The 20,841-nt window shown below is 38.9% G+C and overlaps 1 protein-coding gene across 1 annotated transcript; it reads left to right on the top strand.

Moving 5' to 3' along the window:
- The first annotated feature begins 34 nt into the window (after positions 1–34).
- ORC1 (origin recognition complex subunit 1) lies at positions 35–20,510 on the top strand. Its single transcript, XM_075508777.1, has 17 exons — positions 35–229; positions 1,199–1,303; positions 1,702–1,829; positions 3,186–3,355; positions 3,781–4,156; positions 4,810–5,107; positions 6,888–6,992; positions 7,349–7,550; positions 8,660–8,766; positions 9,570–9,671; positions 10,176–10,347; positions 12,625–12,732; positions 13,480–13,629; positions 14,856–14,975; positions 16,489–16,655; positions 17,826–17,913; positions 19,266–20,510. Exons 2-17 carry the CDS (start codon positions 1,215–1,217, stop codon positions 19,458–19,460), a joined length of 2,577 nt encoding a protein of 858 aa, XP_075364892.1. The 5' UTR covers positions 35–229; positions 1,199–1,214; the 3' UTR covers positions 19,461–20,510.
- Positions 20,511–20,841: the final 331 nt, after the last annotated feature.

Here is a 20,841-nt window from a genome sequence, read left to right as displayed (position 1 = left end):
GCCGCCGCCGGCCGCCATCTTATCTTCGGGCCATAACATCCCTTCCGGCCGCGGCTTCGGGACGCCAGGCGCAAACATGGTCGCACCGCCTCTTCCCGCCCCCTCCGCCCTCTGTGCGCGCGCGCGTCCGAGGGGCCGGGGCTCCGGGCGGGCTTTGGCGCGAAATTCTATCCTCGCGCTGGCAGGAGCTCGCGCTGCCGCCGCGCACGGGGACAGCTGAGGCGCCGCGGTGAGTGGGCCTCGGCCCTGCGGTCCGTGAGGCGGGCGGGCGGGTTAGTGGCTCTGGGAGGGCGGTGGAGCGCCTCGGTGTCTCTCTGCGTGTCCGACCCGGCGGCGCTAATAGGCCCCTTCCGACGCCATGGCCTCGCAGGCCGCCAGGGAACCGGGCAGCGGCCCGGGGCGGGGAGCGGGCTCCCTGAGGCAGAGCCCTGCCCGAGCTCTTCGCTGCCTCGTCTAAACCGACGGGCTGGGGTGAGCGAGGGGGGAACAGCACTGTGCGTGTGTGTGTGGCGTTTTCCTGAGCCCTGTGGCCTGTTTCCAGAGGGAAAATTCTTATTTATAAAAAAAAAAAAAACCACATAAAAATTGAGCGTAAGCGAAACGTTCGTGATGGTCTCATCTGCCTGGTCGCTGTGAGGTCTGGACGAAAAACAGCAAGCCATAGTCTTAAAAGGGCCGGCAGCGTGCCCCGGCCATCGCGGCGGGTGGTCGGCGAGCCCCCGGAGCCAGGGGCCGCGCCGGCCCCAAGGGCAGCGCGGGAGGGCGGGAGGGCTTGGTAATTAATGGGCAAAGAGTCCTGGTAATAAACAAAATGCAGAAGACATCTATTCTGATAACTTGTTCTGTGAGTAAGCAAAGTAGCTAGTAACAAGGGAATCGCATGTTTGTCAGTTGTGTTAGTCAAGCACCAGACGTGAAAAAAGGAATGGAAGAATAATCTACTAAACAAACTACTAAATCTAAAATCTACTAAACTTAAATAACTACTAAACACCTTCCCTTTTTCATCCTCCCTCAGAGGAGAGGCGTCTGGAGGCTTTGGGGAAGGTGGGCTTCTCTGAATTGACTGATGCATGCCACATTCTTCATACACACTGAAAGAATTGATGGCATTTCTATGTATCTGGCCATCTTGAGTCTTTCCCTGCTTTTATTTTTAAACAATAATTCTAAAAATTGTTTGGTTTATTTGTTTTAGCTTTTCCTTGGGAATTATGAATACCCGGCAGCAAAGCAAAATTATCTACTCCTGGTATGGAAAACCCATGAGCTCAGACAGAAAACTGAGGACTTTCCAGTACAAGTAAATAACATTTATTTCTGGCTTGCTCAGGGAAACTTAATCAATGAAGGTTTCTTTACCTTTCTGATATTGTTTAGGTTAATTTGGCAGTCAGTGAGAATATGAGTAAGGTTTTGAGCATTGTGTCATGACGCTGTATGCATATAACAAAAATGTCACAAAGCTCTTGAATTATAAATTGTATAATGTATACACAAAAGCATTTAATTAAATATGTGAATAAGTGTTAACTGTCTATTTGAAATATTTGTGAAAGCTTTTAATCGGGAAACTCAATTGTATGCTTTGCAAGAGGGAGTGTAACTAGCTGTAAGATTGACAAACCATCAGCTTTAATGATACGTGAATTATAAAGACTATGAAATCCTGCTAATCTGCATGTGTGCATCACTTTCTAGGGGAATCCTTATTAAATCAGAAAGAAGCAGAACAGAAACCTGTATACAAGTTGGCGAGTTTATTTTAGTTGAAGGGGAGAATGCAGATCAACCTTTTGTGGCACAACTCCTGGATTTATATGAAGATGGTAAGAAAAGTTAAAATTTACCTCCTATCTGAGAAATCTTAAAATGTTTTAAAGATACCTGTTTCATGGTACCCCATATCACTGGCCTAATTTATTAAGGAAATTAGGCTTTGGTAATCACTGCATCTGTATTCACATGCTCCCCAAATATTTGGGGCTGATGGCTAATTTGAGCTAAATTTGATAGATAAACAGAGAGCTTAAAGACATTAAATTTTTACAACGTTTTTGCTTAGTTGTCTAATTTAAAAGAAATGGTCCTTGAGGAAGACCGTGTGAGCTCATGCTTTTTTTAGAGATTGGAGAATCCAAATGGAGCAAGAGAACTGCAGCCTTGGAACTTGCATCTTATTAGACATCAGGGAATTTAGCAATAAGGTACAAGGCTGAATAAATGGAGCTCATTACTTCTGTTCCTTGTAGAACTCCTTGTTTATAGATAAAGGTAGATATTAAAAGATAAATCATGGAACATGAGTGATACAAAGGTTATGTCTGAGTCTGAATTAGAAACTACTCATTAGCTATGTCTGATTTCTTTGAACAGCTTTTGTTGTTTGTTTTGGGCTATCATAATAATGTTTTGAGGTTTTTTAATTCTTTACTTTTTAAAAATATAAATACATATAACTCCAGCTTATTTATTTACTAATATAGATTTATTGTAATATAACTGAATATTCTTTTCATGCTGGAACAAAACCTGTCAAACTTCCTTGAAAACAAGATTTTCCTTTTGTTGTATATCTTTGACAAATTTGTTAAATTTGTTTTTTATTCAAAGATGAACACCTTAAAACGTAGAGAGGAACTTAATATTCAATTCTAATATGTTTCAAATGTTTCTTTTAACTCTCCACACTGAATCTGTTCATAGTGTTTATTCAGACTTCTAGACATTTCAACAGCAGGATTCTCTGGTTTGTTAGGCGGTTAATAAATGTGTTTCTGGTTTACCTCTAAAATAACATGGAAATTACAAATACTGTTCTGAAATTTCTCACTTCTCCTTTTATGTCACTCTTTTCAGTTAGTGGGATCCAATTAGATCATATTTATGCAAATAAGGAACCTCTTCATTTGTGATAGTGAACTGGTGGATCAGCTGGTCGGCAGGTTTTTTGTGATTGAGACCCTATGTAGCTGTTATCTTAGTCCTTAAAAGTCTCAACTCAAACATTTTAATTTAGCTTAGAAAATGGGAATTATAATCTCTTATCAGATGCTTTCTCACCTGTGTCCAGGGAGGATTTCTATCCTTGATGGCATTTTAGCTAAAGTCATTGAAGTCTGGTAATAACTATTTGCAATACAATAAAATTCTTCATGTGCACTGACTTTTTTTCATTCTTACAGGTGCTCAGCAGAAACATGCAGTTGTGCAGTGGTTCTCTCATATTACAGAGATACCTCAGAATAAACGGAAACTGCTTAAAAGAGAGGTTTCTCCCCAAGAGGTGTTTTTTGATCAAGTTTCTGGCTATGACACTGACATAGCTGTGGAGACCATTATTAAAAGCGTCATGGTATGTACTGCAACCCCTCTACACATAGAGGGAAGAAAGAAACAGAAACAATTTGAAAAGCATAATAGAACAGTGCAGCTGCTTTATTGCCTCCCAAACCAAATGTGTGATGCATATTTCTTAATGCAGTTAACATGGGATAGGATAGTTGAAAACTGTTGATATTCTGTCTTTCCTACATCCCAAAATTACTTTGGTTGTTGGCAGCCAGCTCATTTAGAGGTTTGTGTGGAAGGAAGTAATGTGATGGGGGTCCTGTAGTGCAATAAACTTACGCTAGTGTAAATGTAAGTTGAAGGTGTTGCCCTATATAATGAAGGATTATATGAATTCCAGTAATAGGATCTGTGAATAGAAAATAGTTGAATGTTAAATTAACAGTAAATGTTAAGGTATGTGTGTTTTGGTATTTTCTATTTTTACAGGTAATACCACTACATCTGGGGGAGGAACTACCTATTCCGTTAAACAAGGAACAAACTTTCTATGTAAAACAGTCGTGGGATGGGAAGTGCTTTAAGGCTTTGTCCCCTGACACATTCTCTAAGCTGAAAGAAGCTAATAAGAAAGGAGGTGGCATCCCATACTCTTCAAACTCATTTCTTCCTTCGGACATCATTTCCCCCTTGAAAAAAGAGAGAGAGAGAGTTGTTCAGAGTGCCACAAAACCAAAAAATGTTGAGTTGGAAATAGAATCAAAACATTCTGCTTCCAAGTCCTCCCTCGCTAAGGAGAGACATTCACAAAGAATGGCTAATGGCATCAAAACTCCAACAGCCAGGAAGAAGTTACAGTTAAACAGTATGTATATGGCAATATTCTGTCCATTTGGTAGTTTTGAATGTATTATGTTTTGTGCCTCTTCATTTTGGGTAGTTCAAACAATGGTAATATTCAACATCAGTATTTTTAGCTACCTCATGCAGGCTTTGGGGTTAGCCCAAGCCTTTTGGGTGCAGCAGTTGTTTCTTATGTCTGTTCTTTCAAGCAACTGTACTGCTTATATCCAATTGCTGTTGCAAATGTTTTATTTGTAAGTCTGAGGTAAAGTGCTTGTTGGCTGAAATGCTACCAATCAGCCTAACTTGACCTCAGAATATCTCACTTTCTTTAATCTTCTGAAGGTACACTAAAATGTTTACATTGAGCTGGTTGAATAAGCACATTTGATCCTATGTAACATGCCATATTTTCAAATGGAGCCTGAGTAAAGTTGTAAGTGATGGAAGTGGGTTAGAAAACTGCAAAAATCACTTTGTATTCTATTTAGTCATCTTTTTAGAGAAAGTGTATGCCTTCAGTCGTATGTATTCAGTTCCTTGTTCCTGGAGTGTAATGCCATCCCCTTTCATTTAAATGACAGCCACCGAGCCAGTCATACTGTGTCTTCTGAAAGTTAACCAAAGCAGCCATATTAAAGCCTGACAAAAGTTCATTTTGCTCTTGATTCCTAGGTCCCACAAGATCGCCTAAAGGCAGGATCCCGGGATGTGAAGTTTTGGAACTTTTGGATGATGACTGGGACACTGTAGCACCGTTAGAACCATCAGCTACTAAAAGAAAAGTGAAATTCACTGGCATTTTAGGCTCACCACCAAAAATACCTTGCACCAATGATAAGTCAAAGTCAACGTTTGATACTGCAGAGCACTGGAAGAGGTTTAGTGATACAATACGATTATCCCCCTATAGTAAGGTCAAAGACTCCAGTGAGAAAGCCAAGAATCTTAATATGAAAGATGACACTATATCGTAAGTGATAGCCTTTTTATAGTTATTTTTGTATGGAATGTCTATTTGTAAGTAGCTCTCTTTAAGCACATTTATGAAAGACTTCTGGAGGAAAAGCCGGTGAAGTCTCTGCATACCACATTTTGCCTGTTGAGATCACTGAGGAAGGGGGGATAGCATAAATAGTCACAAGTGCACTGTGGTGAAGCTCTAGAAAGCATGTTACTTGGAGGTGAATGAATGATTGGGGAGATCATACGAGGAGTTGACTTTAAAGATGGACACAAGCGGTTCGTGGTTACAAGAACAGAGAGAAGAGGTTGGAAATGGGAATGGTAGGATGATACGAAAGGGCATTGAAGCCATAGTGATATGGTTTGTACTCATCGGCATGGATGAAAATCTGTTTCCCTGCAGTCACTGTACGTATGTCATACAGGCTCAAATGTGTCCTACTTGACAACTATTGAGATATGCTGAACTATAGAAAGGGATGTGATTGGCCTCATGAGAGTTCTCATGGTAATTGTATGTATACCTCCATGCTAATTTTTATGTAGAAAAGAAATTGAAACTCAAAAAGCGTAATTGTTTAACTGTATCTTCACACAGCCTTTAAAAATGGCATTAAGCTGGGGCAGGAGGAGAATGGATCAGACTTTCTTGTATAAAATGTTGCAAGAAGCCAAAAACCAGTCATGTTCCTCCTTTCAAAGAGTAAAGATGTGGGTGCAACACTTGGTGGATCTGCACCCTGTTTTTGTCACTTATTGTATAGCAAAAAAAATTTGGTTTTCATTCATAAGGTAAAGACATTTCAGTGGTATTTATAGATCTAAAAAAAATTCTGAAAACTGTCTACAAATAATTAATTAATCTCATTGTGTCCTTTGAACTAATAGGAAAGTTGTATTAACAGTAAAGTGTTTCAGTGGTAGGGATGAAGAAGTGCCCAAGAAGACAACCAAAGAATCTCAAAACACAAATAGAAAAATCTACTTTGGGCATCAAAATCTTTCTTTGGGCATCAAAGAGATGCCCAAAGAAAATCATATTTCTTTTCTCTTTCTCTTAAAAAAAAAAAGCAAACAACAACAAAAACGCACAACCAAACAAAAAAAACCAGTGCTGTTTTGAGCCCCTGTCCCTTCAGTTTGGCAGTGTTATATTTGCAAAATAATTTGGCTGCTAATTCAACTATATCAGCATTCATTCAGTGCTCTTTGCTGATGTATATGTGTCTAACGGGGGAAGTGAGGGAAAGCTGTTAAGGTGCAGCAGCTGTCAGTCAATGTGGAATAAATTGCTGTTGCCAGCTGAGGGTGCATCAGGAAACAAAGCGGTGTAATGTTCATAGGGCCCATGTCAGAGACATCTGTTTTGAACTAATGCTAGTCCAGTCACTGTTGTCACAGCATCATAGATCAGCTAGCAACTCTGACTTGTATGGACTCAGGGCCTCCCTTAGCAGCTTTCCTCAACTGGTTCACAAAGCTTTATAGAAACACTTAACACTTTACTAGAAAAATCTTTACAGTACAGACCACGAATGAACTATAGTAAATATTCTGTGGGTGGGGGTTTTTTTTTGGCAAAGATATATTGAAGAGAGAGTGCAAGAGAGTGGAAATTGTGCTGCCAGTATCCATGTCATAGCCAATCTGTAAATAACTGTAAACAAGAATTCATGCTGGATTGACAGCCATAACAATTGAGCCTGAAGTTTGAAAGGCCTTCTCTCCATCTTTACAAGTGTGATGCAAAGAGGAAATACAAATAGTTTTGTGTTCTTTCTTTACAGTTTAATTGGACATCAGGAACTGGGTAGTTGCAGCCCTGTATTGACCCCTCGTTCTCGTAGAATATGTGCACAGAAAACAAGCGCTCGCATTACGGAGCAAATCAGGTAAACTTTTGCGTCCACTGTATCTTATTCAGATTGCTATTGATGGCTTGAAGCCTTGAGAGTTTGTCTAGCTTAAAACTGAAATGTAATGGTTCCAGAAGCACAGCTTAATTGCAGTGTGAGTGAAAACTGCCTTATGTTCAGAAACATAAAGCCGACTCATAGTGTTCATCAGAAAACTGACTTCCTTTAAACCAGTCTATTAAATAGCCATGGAAAATTAACAGCTCAGGTGGAAAATATGTTGGCTTGCTGATTCTAACTACAGAAAAAGCTGAAAATGTGCAAATGATACTTTGTAGTGTGTAGAGTTGTATGTATTTTTTTAAAACTCATGTCATTTCTGTTCCTTGTAGCATATTAAATACACTGGAATTGAACCAGGAAGAGGATTTTCTGTCTAGCTCAGATAGCTCTTACTCTTCAAGTAGTGAGGAAGAGGAGAATGATGTGCTCTGTACACCAGAAAAGAAAACTAAATCAAGCAGAATGTTCAGCACCCCAAAATCTTCAAGGAAGTCTTCAGTTCACACTCCTGCTAAGACCCTGAAGAAAACTGTAAGGTTCCATATAAAAGAGCTGGTTTTATTATTTCTGAGCGAATTAATTGAATGCTTGATGCCTGTGTACCAAAGTTAAATTTCTGAACCCCTTAGCTTTTAATGAAAAGCTTTAATGACATCTTGATTCATATGGTCTTTGATATGAGTAGATTATGCAAATGTATAAATTATGCAAATGTATAAAACAGTTGCGTATTGTGAATGTTGTGACAATGTTGATCAGAAAACTCTAGCCTAAACAGGGAAAATGTTGGACTGGGCTGCAGCCGAACAAACTGATGAATCCATTTATGGCCACCATTTTTACTTTTATTGTAAGCTGTGCACTGAGACATTTTAGTTCTCTTTCTTTATAGTCTTTATTGAGTGCAGTCTATATATTTATATAGCAGAAAGCTGCAAGACCAACTTTGTGCTTGGCAGTAGAGCTGTCGTGATTCTTGAAAGCTTACCCCTGTACCAATGTCCAGATGGTTACCAATGCAAAAGGGATGCTCCGCAGTGTTCATGGCCACACCAAACAGTTTCTCATAGTGGTGTGGCCACTGATGGAGATGGGATACCAGGCTACATGAATCTTAGGCCTGACTTATTAAGACTGTATTCAGCACCATAGTCAGGTACATACTGTCAATGGCTAATTTTTACTCTGTGTTTATGAAATGTCTAGCACAGAAAACCTGGTGTAACTAGAACTTGTAAGCACAACAAAGAAGAATAATTAAGATATTGTATGGCTTTTTTGTTTGGACAGTGAAATTCAGATAGATCAATTTCTAGTTGCTTGCTGTTTCTTAAGAACTTTGTAACACAGCACTTCAGAAAAGCATTAACAATTTAAAAAATCTTCAGACAGTTAAAGGGTCTAATTGTCTTTGTCACCACCCCCTTTCCAGTTTCTTTTTTCCCTTAGGAAGAAAAGGCCATAAGGCTTGTTTGGTAATTCCCTCTGTAAAGACTGTTTCTCTTTTCATCTTGTATTCTGGCATCCCCGGGTAGTCTTTGTGCATAAGTAATGTTTGGGAAACTTGTATGAATGATCAGTCTCCTATAGAAACTGCCGTATGTTGAAAATCTGTTTGAGGTTGTAACTTTTCTTTGCAGCCTTTACCAGGAACACCCAAGACACCCCGGAACGCAACTCCTGAAATTCCCAGGCGCAACCACGAAGCACTGAAACCAGCCAGTATACTAGAAGAAGCCAGATTAAGGTAATATGTGCTCAAGGGAGGAAATAATCTTTTTGCATCATGTATGCAGAGCAGTAGGCTATGCTGAAATAGGGAAATGTCATCTTTACCATAGTGGATAAATTTGGTAAAAATACATGGTGTTTTGATACCAGAAGAGCATTTATGAATTTACAGTACAATACTAGATTTACAAATACTAGTAGTATTTAAAATACTACTTTTACAGTTTCAAATTATTGTAACCAGTTCATGCTAAGTTCTTCAGAACTAGGTATCTGTCTTTATTCTGTGCAACATTAGAAAAACAAAGATCCTCTCTTATTAGCTTTAGATTGTAAACGTACAATATCTTTCTCCTCTTGGTGTGTGAAAAAGCTTTACAGGTGGTATTGTAGATCTTCACAGTGGAAAAAAATGCATTCAGGGTTGACCATATCTTTCAAACTGAGTTTCAGTTTTTTCACAGTTTCCTATAAGCTGTCTCCCCTGTTTTATCCTACCTCTACACTGACTTGCAAATTTTTTATGAATTGCAATAGCTAGATCTTTATTGCTGCATATTCATGCTCTTTGTTTATGAAGATGACTGTTCAGCCCTCTTAAAACTTAAAAGTACACTAGGCTATTTCTTTTGGGATACTTGACATTGGTGTTCAGACTTAAATTATGTAAGAGAGATTTGAAAAACTACATACAACTGTGAACGGTGGAGCGTCTGGCTATTTGTTTTCCTCAGTAGGCCCTTCAGGTAGAACTGTGAAAATGCAACTCCTTAGACCTCCTACGTCAATTTTATTTTTCTTTTCTTTTTTAATCAAAAGGCTGCATGTTTCTGCTATCCCAGAGTCTCTGCCTTGTCGAGAGGAAGAATTCCAGGATATCTATAACTTTGTGGAAAGCAAACTTATCGATGGTACAGGAGGGTGAGTTTCTTGGTGAGACTGTAACTGGTATCACATCTACCTATGGCATAACAGCATCCAGACAATCAACACTACTTTTATTTAAAAAGTTATCATCATTTGGCTGAATTAAAGTTCCTAGTTGAATTTTCCTGGTATTTTTCTTCCTTAAGAAGGGTTGTGCATAGAAATAACGTGGGCTCCCTTACTGTACAGATTGAAATTAAAGGCCTAAATAGATAGTCAATTTTAGATGTCTAGGAAACCAGTTTCTTTAAGAGGTAATTTACATTTATGAAGTATTTTAGGTTGTTAATTGCTTCAGTAATAAGAAAAATCTTCATGATCCTCCAATGTGTTATGTGTCCCAGTTTGCAAATAAAGTAACTGAAATATAAGGAATTGCCTGAAGTGACAGAGGAGTAGTATTCAGGGCTGGTCTCAGAGCCCAGGAATTCTAGCTCCTTAGTCCTAAGAATGTTACCATTTTGCTCAGGTTGCTGAAAAGGTTTTCTCCTTTTGTAGGTGCATGTACATTTCTGGAGTGCCTGGAACAGGTAAAACTGCAACTGTTCATGAAGTAATTCGCTGTCTTCAGCAAGCTGCAGAAAATGATGACCTACCATCATTCCAGTTTGTAGAGATTAATGGCATGAAGCTGACTGACCCTCACCAAGCTTATGTGCAGATATTAGAGGTAAGTAAAGCCTCTTCAGTGGCTCTCTGGTTTGAAACAAGAAGAAATCTTATGCTTTGCCATCAGATCCTCGATGTATTACAGGATTCAAGGCACTTAACGTATCCATACTTCCAAGTAGTCCCTCTGAGAGATGGTATGCTTTTATCATAGAGGTTAAAAATAATTAACTTAAGGCCATGGTCAACTTCTTGAACTATTTTGCTTTCAGCTGCATAAGGGCAGTGGTTGGGAAATAGCCTGATTTATTACATCCACTGAGGTTTAAAAAAAAACTAAACCAGATTCTTTTTATATTTTCCCCTTCTATAACTTTTTCTGCACGTGCATGTTTAAAAAGATAGAGATGAGAACTCTGGAAGTCAGTGTAGCAGTGGAATGATTACTAAGAGGGTCTTAATGGTTAATTGGTCTGTCATCATAGCAATCCAGCTAAAGAGGGACTATCTCTGTCAACAATACTGTATTTCAGATGTCCATGACAAACTAGTCTGCAGCATCTCATCTGGGACTACTGACTGAGCTTGTGTTTTATATGGGTGTGAATTAACCTTCTGGGGACTGGATTAAGATCACCCAATAGGCATTAGACAGTAACTGCTCAAGACCTTTGTCAGTCTAGGGTAACTTTAAGCCAGTGACCTGGAAATGAAATTATGGTTTCCTGAAGCATCTAGTCCCTTTTCTTATAAACTTCTGCCGCATTTATTTAAGGTTGACATCTTCTATCTGAGCAGGAAGTGACTACACTTCCTACGTTATTTGTAAAATGTACGTTGTTCTAATATCCCTATCCTCATAGTTGGGAGTTAAATTATATATTTGCATCCTTTCCTCAAACCAGCATAGACAGTGTCTTGCTGAGAGATTTGTTGTAGCCCCATCACTGTTTCTTTAGCATAGAGAAATGCTTCATGACAATTACCTTAGCTCATGGTAATGTTAATGTATTTTAACACTCTGTTCCTATCCCGTTCAGCATACATCTTAAAAATTAATAAAGAATAGACCGTTGGAAGTAAAATTTGTTGCCCCCCCATGGGCCCTGAACTCTTTCAGCTAGCCCAGTTAAATATCCTTCAGGGGAGCATGTAGTCAAATGAACCACTTATTTCTCTGGTTCCTTCTGCCTCAGCTGTTATCCAAGTACCCTAGCTAGGCTGCTGCTACTTTTCTGATTGCTGCATCTCTTGCTGCGGGTCAGTCTCAAGTTCCAGTTTGCTGACATTTCTTTGCATCACTGAAGCAAACTCTGGAGTGTTCACTGCTGCAGTTACCTCACTGTTATAGGTGAGTTTACAGAGAAGGAACAGGGACAGGAAGGCCTGGACACATGCAGGAGATAAGGATAATACCTGGGTACAGTAAGTGTGCCAATTCCACTACAACAAACTGAATTCTGTGGTATATTGGATGCCCAGTTCCAGAGCTGTAGAATCAGTATCCTCTGGGATCCAGCTGCTTTATACGACTGATTCAGACTGTCCTGACTGAATTGGAAACATGAAAAAACATAGATTATACATTATTGACGTGCTGTAGCTTATTTAATAATTATGAAATCTCAGGTCAGTTTTTAAGTGATTCTGGAGAACAAATACAATTTTCAAATGCGATCTCCATTTTACTTTACAGCTTGACTCTGAACTATTTAGCATATATAGTGTAATTTTTAAATGTCATGTTTTAATTTCTGAATATCTTTGGACCTGCAAGGGAAGAGGTAATGTACAGTCAGCTCATCTGTTTTGCCACCTATATTATTGCAAAGCAGTTCTTGCTGAAGGTATCTTTTTAGCTTAGAGTTCAATAAACTCTTTAGTTCTAGATCCTGCTGATGATTCATTAATATTTTAATGGGAGTCCAAGATTACCAAAGCCAGGCTATTCTTGTGAATTGACTTAGGTTTTCAGTAGGTGTTTTGTGTTCAGAGATACCCTTGAGGTATGCTAGGTTTAGAGTCTTCCTGAGACTGGGTTCAAGATTTCTTAATGTTTCGATATTTAAGACAAATTGCAGGAAATTCTAATGGCCTTTCTTTTTAGCTATGTATTCTTTTGTTTCTGTTCTCCTTTATGGATGGTTTCTGGTAGGCCTGAGTGTCTTATGAGCTACTTGGTTTTACTCCCCCTCTGCCCCTGCCCTCCGCCCCCTGAAAAAAATCCAGATGCTTGGTGTTGAGTGTTAGAGAAAAGTCAAAACTGAATAGGAGTTAAACTTCCTATTTCCAGGGATTTGGTGTGATTAACCTGCAACATTGTTTAATCCTTGTCCAGTTACTGACAGGTCAGAAGGTGACAGCAACCCATGCTGCAACACTGTTGGCAAAACTGTTCAATGCGCCTGGACCAAAGAGGAAGACCACAGTGCTGATAGTGGATGAGGTGAGACAAAGAACCCTTCATTCTCTGTTCTTTAAGTGTCATAAGAAATGAGGTTTTGGAGCATGGAAAAAGATATGCTTAGAGTATGTCATATGTGGTCTAAAAGGAATAGACTTAGAAGACACACAAATAGTTCCTCTTAGCCTTACTAGGAAACTGAATTTAAATGGACAAGTATGCAGTTGCTGTATTGTTCTCTGCCTTGGATTTCATGTTTGTTTTTATGTTTTGTTTTGGTCCAAGTCACAGAATGAGTTGTTCCATGAAGTCCTAAATGCTGTATTTTGTCTGGAAGCTGCTGCTTTTGCAGTGAGCAAACTCACAGTGAAATAAGTCACAGCCAGTTTTGAAGCTCCTTGAATGTGCTATGTTCAGTGATAAACAAGTGCACACTTATTTTTTGCTGTAAGCTAATTCAGGTTCTCACATGGAGGGTCTTTTAATCTTGTTAGATGTAGTATTAATATCACAGTAGTGTTTTAAAACTCCAGCTGTTTAATCACTCTACTGTGATTAATACTGTTCAAACATCTAGCAGGACTGTGCTTTTCCAAAAGAGATTAAAGCCCTAATTTAGAAAATGCAGTCCTGTTAGTAGATGGATAAAGGAAACACAACAGAAACAGCTTGTTCAGGATCACGTAAGAAGTCTCCTGTGGCAGAGCTAGCGCTCTCAAACCTGTATCAGGTATTGTAAATACCAGGCCATTCTTTTTCAGTCTGATTCTTCTCTTTCTGTCTCTGCAGCTTGATCTTCTGTGGACCCGGAAACAGAATGTGATGTACAATTTATTCGACTGGCCAACTCAAAAGCACTCCAAGTTAATCATCTTGGCAATTGCTAACACCATGGACTTGCCAGAGAGAATAATGATGAACAGAGTAGCTAGCAGGCTGGTATGTCCTAGCAGTTTTGTTGCTATGCTAGAAAATGGGAACAGATTAAATACTGTATGCAGTCAAAAGTAATCCAGGAGAAAGGTAGGATTGGTTACATCAGAGTTTAAACATTGCTTTTATAATTCCCTTTCCTCTCCAGAGGGCAGATAATGAACACATACATCTTAGCAAAATAAGTTTAGGAGCCAGCTTGCTAATCAGATGTTACGCCAAGTAAGTACACTGTGTACTTGTAAGAATGAATTAAGAATGCAGATGTCTTTTAAACTTATTAAGATCTGGATAATCAAATACTGTGCTTCATGGTTGAGCTGCTTACTCTAGAGTTCAGAGGAATTCTCTTCTGGTTTCCCTTCCTTTTTCCCCTTTCATTCCAGACACCTAGTTACTTTTCTCTGTTTGCCATCATCAGCTGGTAGATTTTCTGTCCAAAGGTATCCAACAAAGAAAGTTGGATGCACTCTACAGCTGTGTTGAATACATTTTCCTAGGTCATCAATTCATCACTGCTCTGAAAAGTGATTTGCAAAAACAGTGCTCTGTGCTCCATCATTCTGTGACTCAAAAATAGTTCCACAGCGTGTGAATTGCTTTCCCCCACCCGCTAAACCTGCAGATCAGCTGAGTCCATGTAGTCACAAGAGAGAATAATTTTGCATAAGAAATACAAAACTCAGGCCTCCTGTAGAATATGAAAGGCAGTGCATCATCTTTAACACAGATTGTCCTTCTCATCTGAAAGTGGTTTTTATTAGCTTGAGCCAGAAGAGAGTTTAATTCTTGGCTGGTTTGCTAACGTGACTGTATACATGTATACAGATTTGCTAAAGGAGAGGTGAATTTTTTTTCATAGCTTCTGCTGTTACTGTATTAAAAAATAAAGTGTAAACAGTTGTAATCAAAAGATTTTCGTATTGGGTGGCTCCAATTTGTTTACAAGTCTTATAAGAGAAATTTGAATTCTAATATCAACAGTGCTTACTCCTCAGGTCTTTCAGTGGGGGGGTCCAACCAGTGGTCCTCACTTAGTCACAGTTTTGTGGATTTCACAAATGTGAAGTGGAAGAATTGATTAAAGCATATCACTTAGAAAGGAAGGATCTAAAAAAGAGATTGCTCCTACCAGAGAAAATAAAACTACTAACTGTACAGGTTATGTTAGAGCAGTTTCGAGTTTTCAAGCACTATGAACGCTTCTCACTGTATTGTATTATTTACTGTAGGGCCTCACCAGAATGTCCTTTCAGCCCTACACCTACAAACAGTTACAGCAAATTATTTCATCCAGACTGAACAGCATGAAGGCATTTGAAGAGGATGCAATTCAGCTAGTTTCCAGAAAGGTAAGCACGGTACAGATGTATGTCCTTTGTGTTGTGCTAGGTAAAGGGGGGGGGGGGGGCAGCGGGGGAGAATTTTGTAACAGTAGTCAGACTTGGTTCTGTGGTTATGTATTCTGTATTGCAGACAAAGTGGGGTGCAAGTAGTGGATCTTACACTATGCTCTCTGTAAGGTATACAGGGTATTTTTGCAGGAAACATTGCTAAAGTAGTGTCCTTGCTTTTTCGACGTACTTTGAGAAGGCAGCAGTATATTCCAAGAGCTGGAGGCATGACAACAAGAGTTGTGATAATGGAGAAAGCTGACATCTTATCATTATGCAGTTTGGCATAATGTGAGTCATTGGATGATCTTGAAAAAAACTAGCATGCCAGTGGCAGTGGAAATAACCATATTCATTTTCTTTCTCAAGATGTTTAAAGCCTTGGCATAATAGATAGTATCTGTTCTGTTGTCAGTCTTAATACTCAGTTGTACAAAAAATAAATAATGCATTAGGGATCAGTAGCTTCTCAAATGAAGATGTATGCATTGTTTAATGTCTTATGTTGGCAATTATACATTAAAATAATCTATTAAAATTATGTCAGAACATCTGTCAAGCAGTATATGCTTACAATTTTTCTGCTAAGCATCATTGTAGGATTAAAAAAGAGTAATCATAAATATGTCAGAAGTAAATATAAGCATTTGTTTTGTTATGAAGGAAGCACCTTTTTTGTGAGAATAATAGTGATGATTCTGCAGACTTGAATAATCTGTAGTGTTTTTCTAGTATGATTTTTCTTCAGAAAATCTAGAAAAATAACTCGCAATTAGGTTTTCTGAAGGGTTTCTCATTCTTGGCTCCAGCTGGGTTCTAGGGCTTTGTCAGCATCTACTGGGAAAACTAGGCCAGTACTATATCTAGTGAATGTTCATAGCTTATTAAAATTGTAAACCACAAGTGGGGTTTTAAGAAGTATTTCGTTTCAGAAATTTCAGACACCTAAAAATTTTCAGGCACTTGTAAATGTAAATTCACTATCCCAGATGTTTCTTTCAAGACGTACTAAAAAATATTAGTGTACTTTTAATATTCTATTGAGTGTGGAAAAACTGAGGAGTTTTTGGCCCCCCTTCCTATTTTTTTCTCTCTGGATGAATATGGATTGTGATTGGGTCTTTATTGATAACAGTTCTGAAAACTTTTGGTGTTGAACTGAACTGCTCACATTGAATTTCCTGGATTCTTTTTTTTAATCCTCTGACTGCTGTGGTTGTAGAAGAAAGTTCCGTCTTGAATTTGTGATGACCAGGTCGGGGTGGGGGTGTGGGAGGGGTTGCTTCTGTCGGTTTTGGTCGATAAGATTGTTATTTAACATCTGGGATTCTAGTAACATAGTTCACAGTAGCATTACTCTCTTGTTTTGTGGTTGGGTTGGTTTGGGGTTTCTTTTGTCTATTGATTCTTGCTAAACTCTTTTCTCAACTTGTAGGAAATATTGCTACAAACCTGTCATGTTTACTTTCAGGTTGCAGCACTGTCTGGTGATGCAAGGCGTTGTCTTGATATCTGCAGAAGGGCCACTGAGATCTGTGAGTTTGCTAGCCAAAACAGAACCCCTGAAATAGTCAGGATGGCCCACGTAACAGAAGCCATAGATGAAATGTTTTCATCACCATATATAAATGCAATCAGGTAAAAACATTTCTCAGAGAGATTTCTTTGCTTTTGTGTCTTTTTCACTGGGCTATTTTTTCAAAAACATTCAGTCTGTCTTCATCCCTTGGGAACATACGCGATGCATCGTGCTTTGTTGAAGTATGATACAAAACAAACCTTGCAGCACAGCTAGGAGACAGAGGTACAAAATGGGAATTAAAGACAAGGGAAACAAAGGCATAGAAATTGCTTGTAGAAGTTTATACAGGATGTTTCCATGTTAGTGTGTTAGCTCAGATCAGGAGGGGGATTTTGAAATTTCCTGATTGTCCCCACTTACTGTACATTGATTTCACTGAGCAGCAGTTTCCATGTACATATATTTGAATTCCTTCCAGCTGGAACTAAATCTGGAAGATACACTCAGGAGCCCACAACTACAAACACTATGGGTTATTCAGCATGCTGGACTGGCCTTTAGCTAGACTGAAGGAAAAACCACTCGGATGAGGACTTGGTGCCTACACCATGCACAAGAGTCAACTATTCCCCTCTACATATCTGCTTGTATTATGCCACTGTCTTTGCTCGCTTAGATGCAGCCACAGACGTCTGAGCAGAATGCAAGACTTTCCCATTTGAACTGGTTTCTTTCTTTAACATAAATAGATACTGTTAGGACTTCCAGAAGGTTTCCTGAGGGAATACACGTGAGGAATTCTGTTGCCCTTCAGTGCTCTGCACAAGCTGTAAAAGTGCTTTACCAGTTTCTGGTGAAAAGGAAGAGAATCTGTTTAAGCAGGGAAGGGGGGACTAAGGGGTGCAAATACAATATTTTGTTGGATATGTGAGTACTGCTTTTACTGTGCTACTTGGGCCTGAAAACCTCAGTGTTAATTTGTTAATTCATAAATGTAAGTTAACCATAACACACTGCAGAACATGTATGATGTATGGAATGTAATGTTGTGTTCAGTTACATTGAAAGAAAGGTGAGGTGAAGTGAAATGCAGTGTACTGTGGTACCAGAGTTGCAGGCTGTAATATAATGGCGAGTTGACATCAACTACCCCTCTTGGGTTAGAAAAATACCTTGCATTTAAATACGTGGTTACCAAGCAATTTCCCTTCCAGACTTCTTCCTAAGGTTTCATAAGTTCTAAACTTGGCAGATTGATTTTTTGTTTGTTTTGTTTTGATATTCAGGAATGCCTCATTGCATGAACAAATATTTTTGAAAGCAATTTTAGCAGAGTTTCGCAGGGCAGGAGTTGAGGAGGCAACAGTTCAACAGGTATGTTCATGTTTCAGAGTACTTTTTTTTTTCTCTTACAAAAGTGGGGCACTGTCAAAATTATCAGGCAAAAGAGTAAATATGTAACTATTTGGGGGTTTTAATCTTAAAATTTGATGGAAGCCAGTATGATAGCAAGGTAAATTGGGGCATGGCTGTCCAGGCCAGGTGTAAAGCCTATTTGAATGCTACCACCTGTTTTTCAATGGGACTAAATACTTATAATTGGAAACACCTGCTGTTATATTAATGTTACCAGTGATCTGAATCACAAAGTGATTTTTTTGGCCTGCACCTGACATGCTTTATAACAGGAAAAATAAAAGAGAACCTGAAAGTACCAGGCAACATAGTTCAAGGAGGAAAACAAAGTTGATTCCAACTTCTGTATCACTGTCTTTCTCAATAGAGGCAGGTATATCACGAGTAGCTTCAATTTTTTAGTAGACCCATAAAATACTTGGCACCAGCTGAGCTGTGAAGACTCTGCAGAGTCCATATCATGATTCACAGTATGGAAGCTAAATGTTAATATTTATTTTAAAAAGTTTAGAACTATTTATTTATATAAAAAATAATCTGCCAGTTTATCTGGTTCTATGGGTTTGTAAATCAGCATTTTAATTGCATTTTCTGTTACTGGCTTCTAAACATCTGCATCAGTTGATTTGCATAGATACACTGGGCAATTGGTTCTTGAACTTCAAAGAATATTTTGTTAGACTGATTTGTTATGTTTTTCCCTTAGTTTTCCTCTAACACCAAAAAGGTTTTCTTCTGCTTTTTCTGAATAGAAAAGCAGAAGACCCCAACTGATTCTTGTTCCAAATTTACTAGTCTGTGTGATTTGTGACAAGTGCATTCTCTGGTGCTTAAAGGTGTATCATGCCTCCCCAAGCTGTGATCTGTCATGTTTGTAGTTAGTGTGACTCGTGCCTACTCTTCACTGGGCCTGGATATCACTTCTGAGTGGATTGATATGTAATTAGTTGTATGTCAGCTCTTAATCTTCTGGATAAGCTTTAGTCCACATAGTCCAGGGAAGAAGAGGTGTAGTAACAGATAAAATGATCTAGTTAACGTACCTTGTCTGCAATTTTTTTTTGCTAATTGTTTTGTTTTTTAGCTATATAAAAAAGGAAACTATAGCTTGGAAGTGTTACTTCCTTGACAAAGTCCTAACAGTTTGTCCTAAAACAGCAGTGTGTGTGCATTTCATCTGGACGGGCTGGAGCTAGTTTTTCCTCCCCTCCCGTAGGTGTGGAGGGAAGGAAGCTTCTCTCTTTCACCTTGGGCTACTAGATTGCAGCAGGAGCTAACCATGACCTGTGTCCTTTTCTCTATTTTAATAGGTCTATCGTCAACATGTAGTGTTGTGTAGAATTGAAGGTATGCGGAGCCCTACAGTATCAGAAATTTTGGCAATTTGTTCAAGACTTGGTGCCTGCAGGCTGTTGCTGGTGGAGTCCAGTAATAAGTATCTTCACATGCGGGTGCGACTAAATATCAGCCAGGATGATGTCATGTATGCACTCAAGGATGAATAAGGCAACAGAGATTTTATTTTTTTAATATGTATAAATATTTTAAATATTGTCTATTTTTTAATTTGTTTTAAGTTGTTGATAAAATGGAAATAGTGAAATGTATTTTTTCTAAATACTTTGCTTAAATGTTTGATGCATTTTAAAGCACTTTTTGTATAATAAAGAATTTGCTTGAAATGATTTTAAATATTTGAAATCAAACTACTTGTTTTTAAAATATTTTTATGTGCTGGTAACTGGTCCCCTTTCAGCTGAGGTGTATGAACTGAAATTGATTACTTGCATCACTGCTAATGCTAGGGAGCTTTTTTTGTTAAGACTAGCACTGTCTTTGTGGCATTGCAGTTTATGTAGCTTTTCTTTATTGACTTTTATTGAGTATAAAAGACATCATGAAAATGTGCTTAAACTTACATTATTGATACAATGAAAAGGAACTTCCGGTTTGCAGTTAAGGCTGAATATTTGAATTGAGGAGACTGTATGCTACCAGGAAAGTAAAAATACTGGAAGAAATTTGTTATTCAAGTAACCAACTTTCTTTATTGATATCAAGGATTGCTTCAAAGAAATTGCCTCAGGTAATGCAGGTCTGTTGAAATCTGCTTTTGTAATCAAACTGTTTACCAAAATATATTAATCATTTAGAGATAGAAAGTTTGAAAATACTTTTTAAAATTGTGTTGCCATGGAACAGGCTCCAAAAATTGTTCTTGTTGAGTGATCTTAGGCCACTTCCATTTTTTGTTTACTAAGGTGTGCACGTACTAGAGAAGTGATTTCTCACAGAGAGCTCACTTCTGTAAGATTAAAGATTAGATGATGAATTTGTAGGTGTCTCTTCAGATACCCTGGCAAACTGACTGTGATCTGTGTAACATGGCTGCTGCTTGTATAGTGGACTAAAAACTTTGTAGCGGCTTCAGAAAACTGTAAAAATAGATGTTATATAGACTCATTGGTCAGAAAAATCAATGTCAGTGGGATTCTTTAGTGTAATCTATTTCCTAAATGCTACAGGTTATTATTAATGCATTTATTAAACCAGTAAACCTGCTGAGTTGGAATGCATAAATGAGAAGTTGGGGGGGGGTGAATGGCTGTCTCACCTGCGAGGCAGTGTTGGCTAGCTGAGGGGCCAGCCCCAGTTTTCGCTGTTAACGCTTCATTACTGGGACCGAGTTGTGCAAGAGCCGGCATCGCCTTCCTCCAGCTGTTACCAGCTGTGCAGCTGTGGGTGTTTTGGGGGAAGCTTTTTGCAGTGCGGGGTAAGCTGTAACGCATTGGTGCTGTACCTGCTCCCACCTTGCCCTCGCTCTCCCGCCCGCAGCGCCCGTTCACCCCCGCTGCCACCGCCCAGGGCCCCGCCCTCCCCCGGGCC

The sequence above is a fragment of the Mycteria americana genome, chromosome 7 (genome assembly GCF_035582795.1).
Source record: "Mycteria americana isolate JAX WOST 10 ecotype Jacksonville Zoo and Gardens chromosome 7, USCA_MyAme_1.0, whole genome shotgun sequence".
NCBI classification, from domain to species: Eukaryota; Metazoa; Chordata; class Aves; order Ciconiiformes; family Ciconiidae; genus Mycteria; species Mycteria americana.
The sequence above is the reverse complement of the archived record's forward strand: the minus strand, read 5'-3'. Positions and strand labels throughout refer to the sequence as shown.

What these genes read in the sequence shown, in the direction of transcription:
- ORC1 (XM_075508777.1), top strand. Translation starts at nt 1,215, where the DNA reads ATGAATACCCGGCAGCAAAGCAAAATTATCTACTCCTGGTATGGAAAA. An exon ending in CTTATCGATGGTACAGGAGG is followed by an intron (nt 9,672 to 10,175) that starts GTGAGTTTCTTG and finishes CTCCTTTTGTAG; the next exon opens with GTGCATGTACATTTCTGGAG. An exon ending in CTTATGTGCAGATATTAGAG is followed by an intron (nt 10,348 to 12,624) that starts GTAAGTAAAGCC and finishes ATCCTTGTCCAG; the next exon opens with TTACTGACAGGTCAGAAGGT.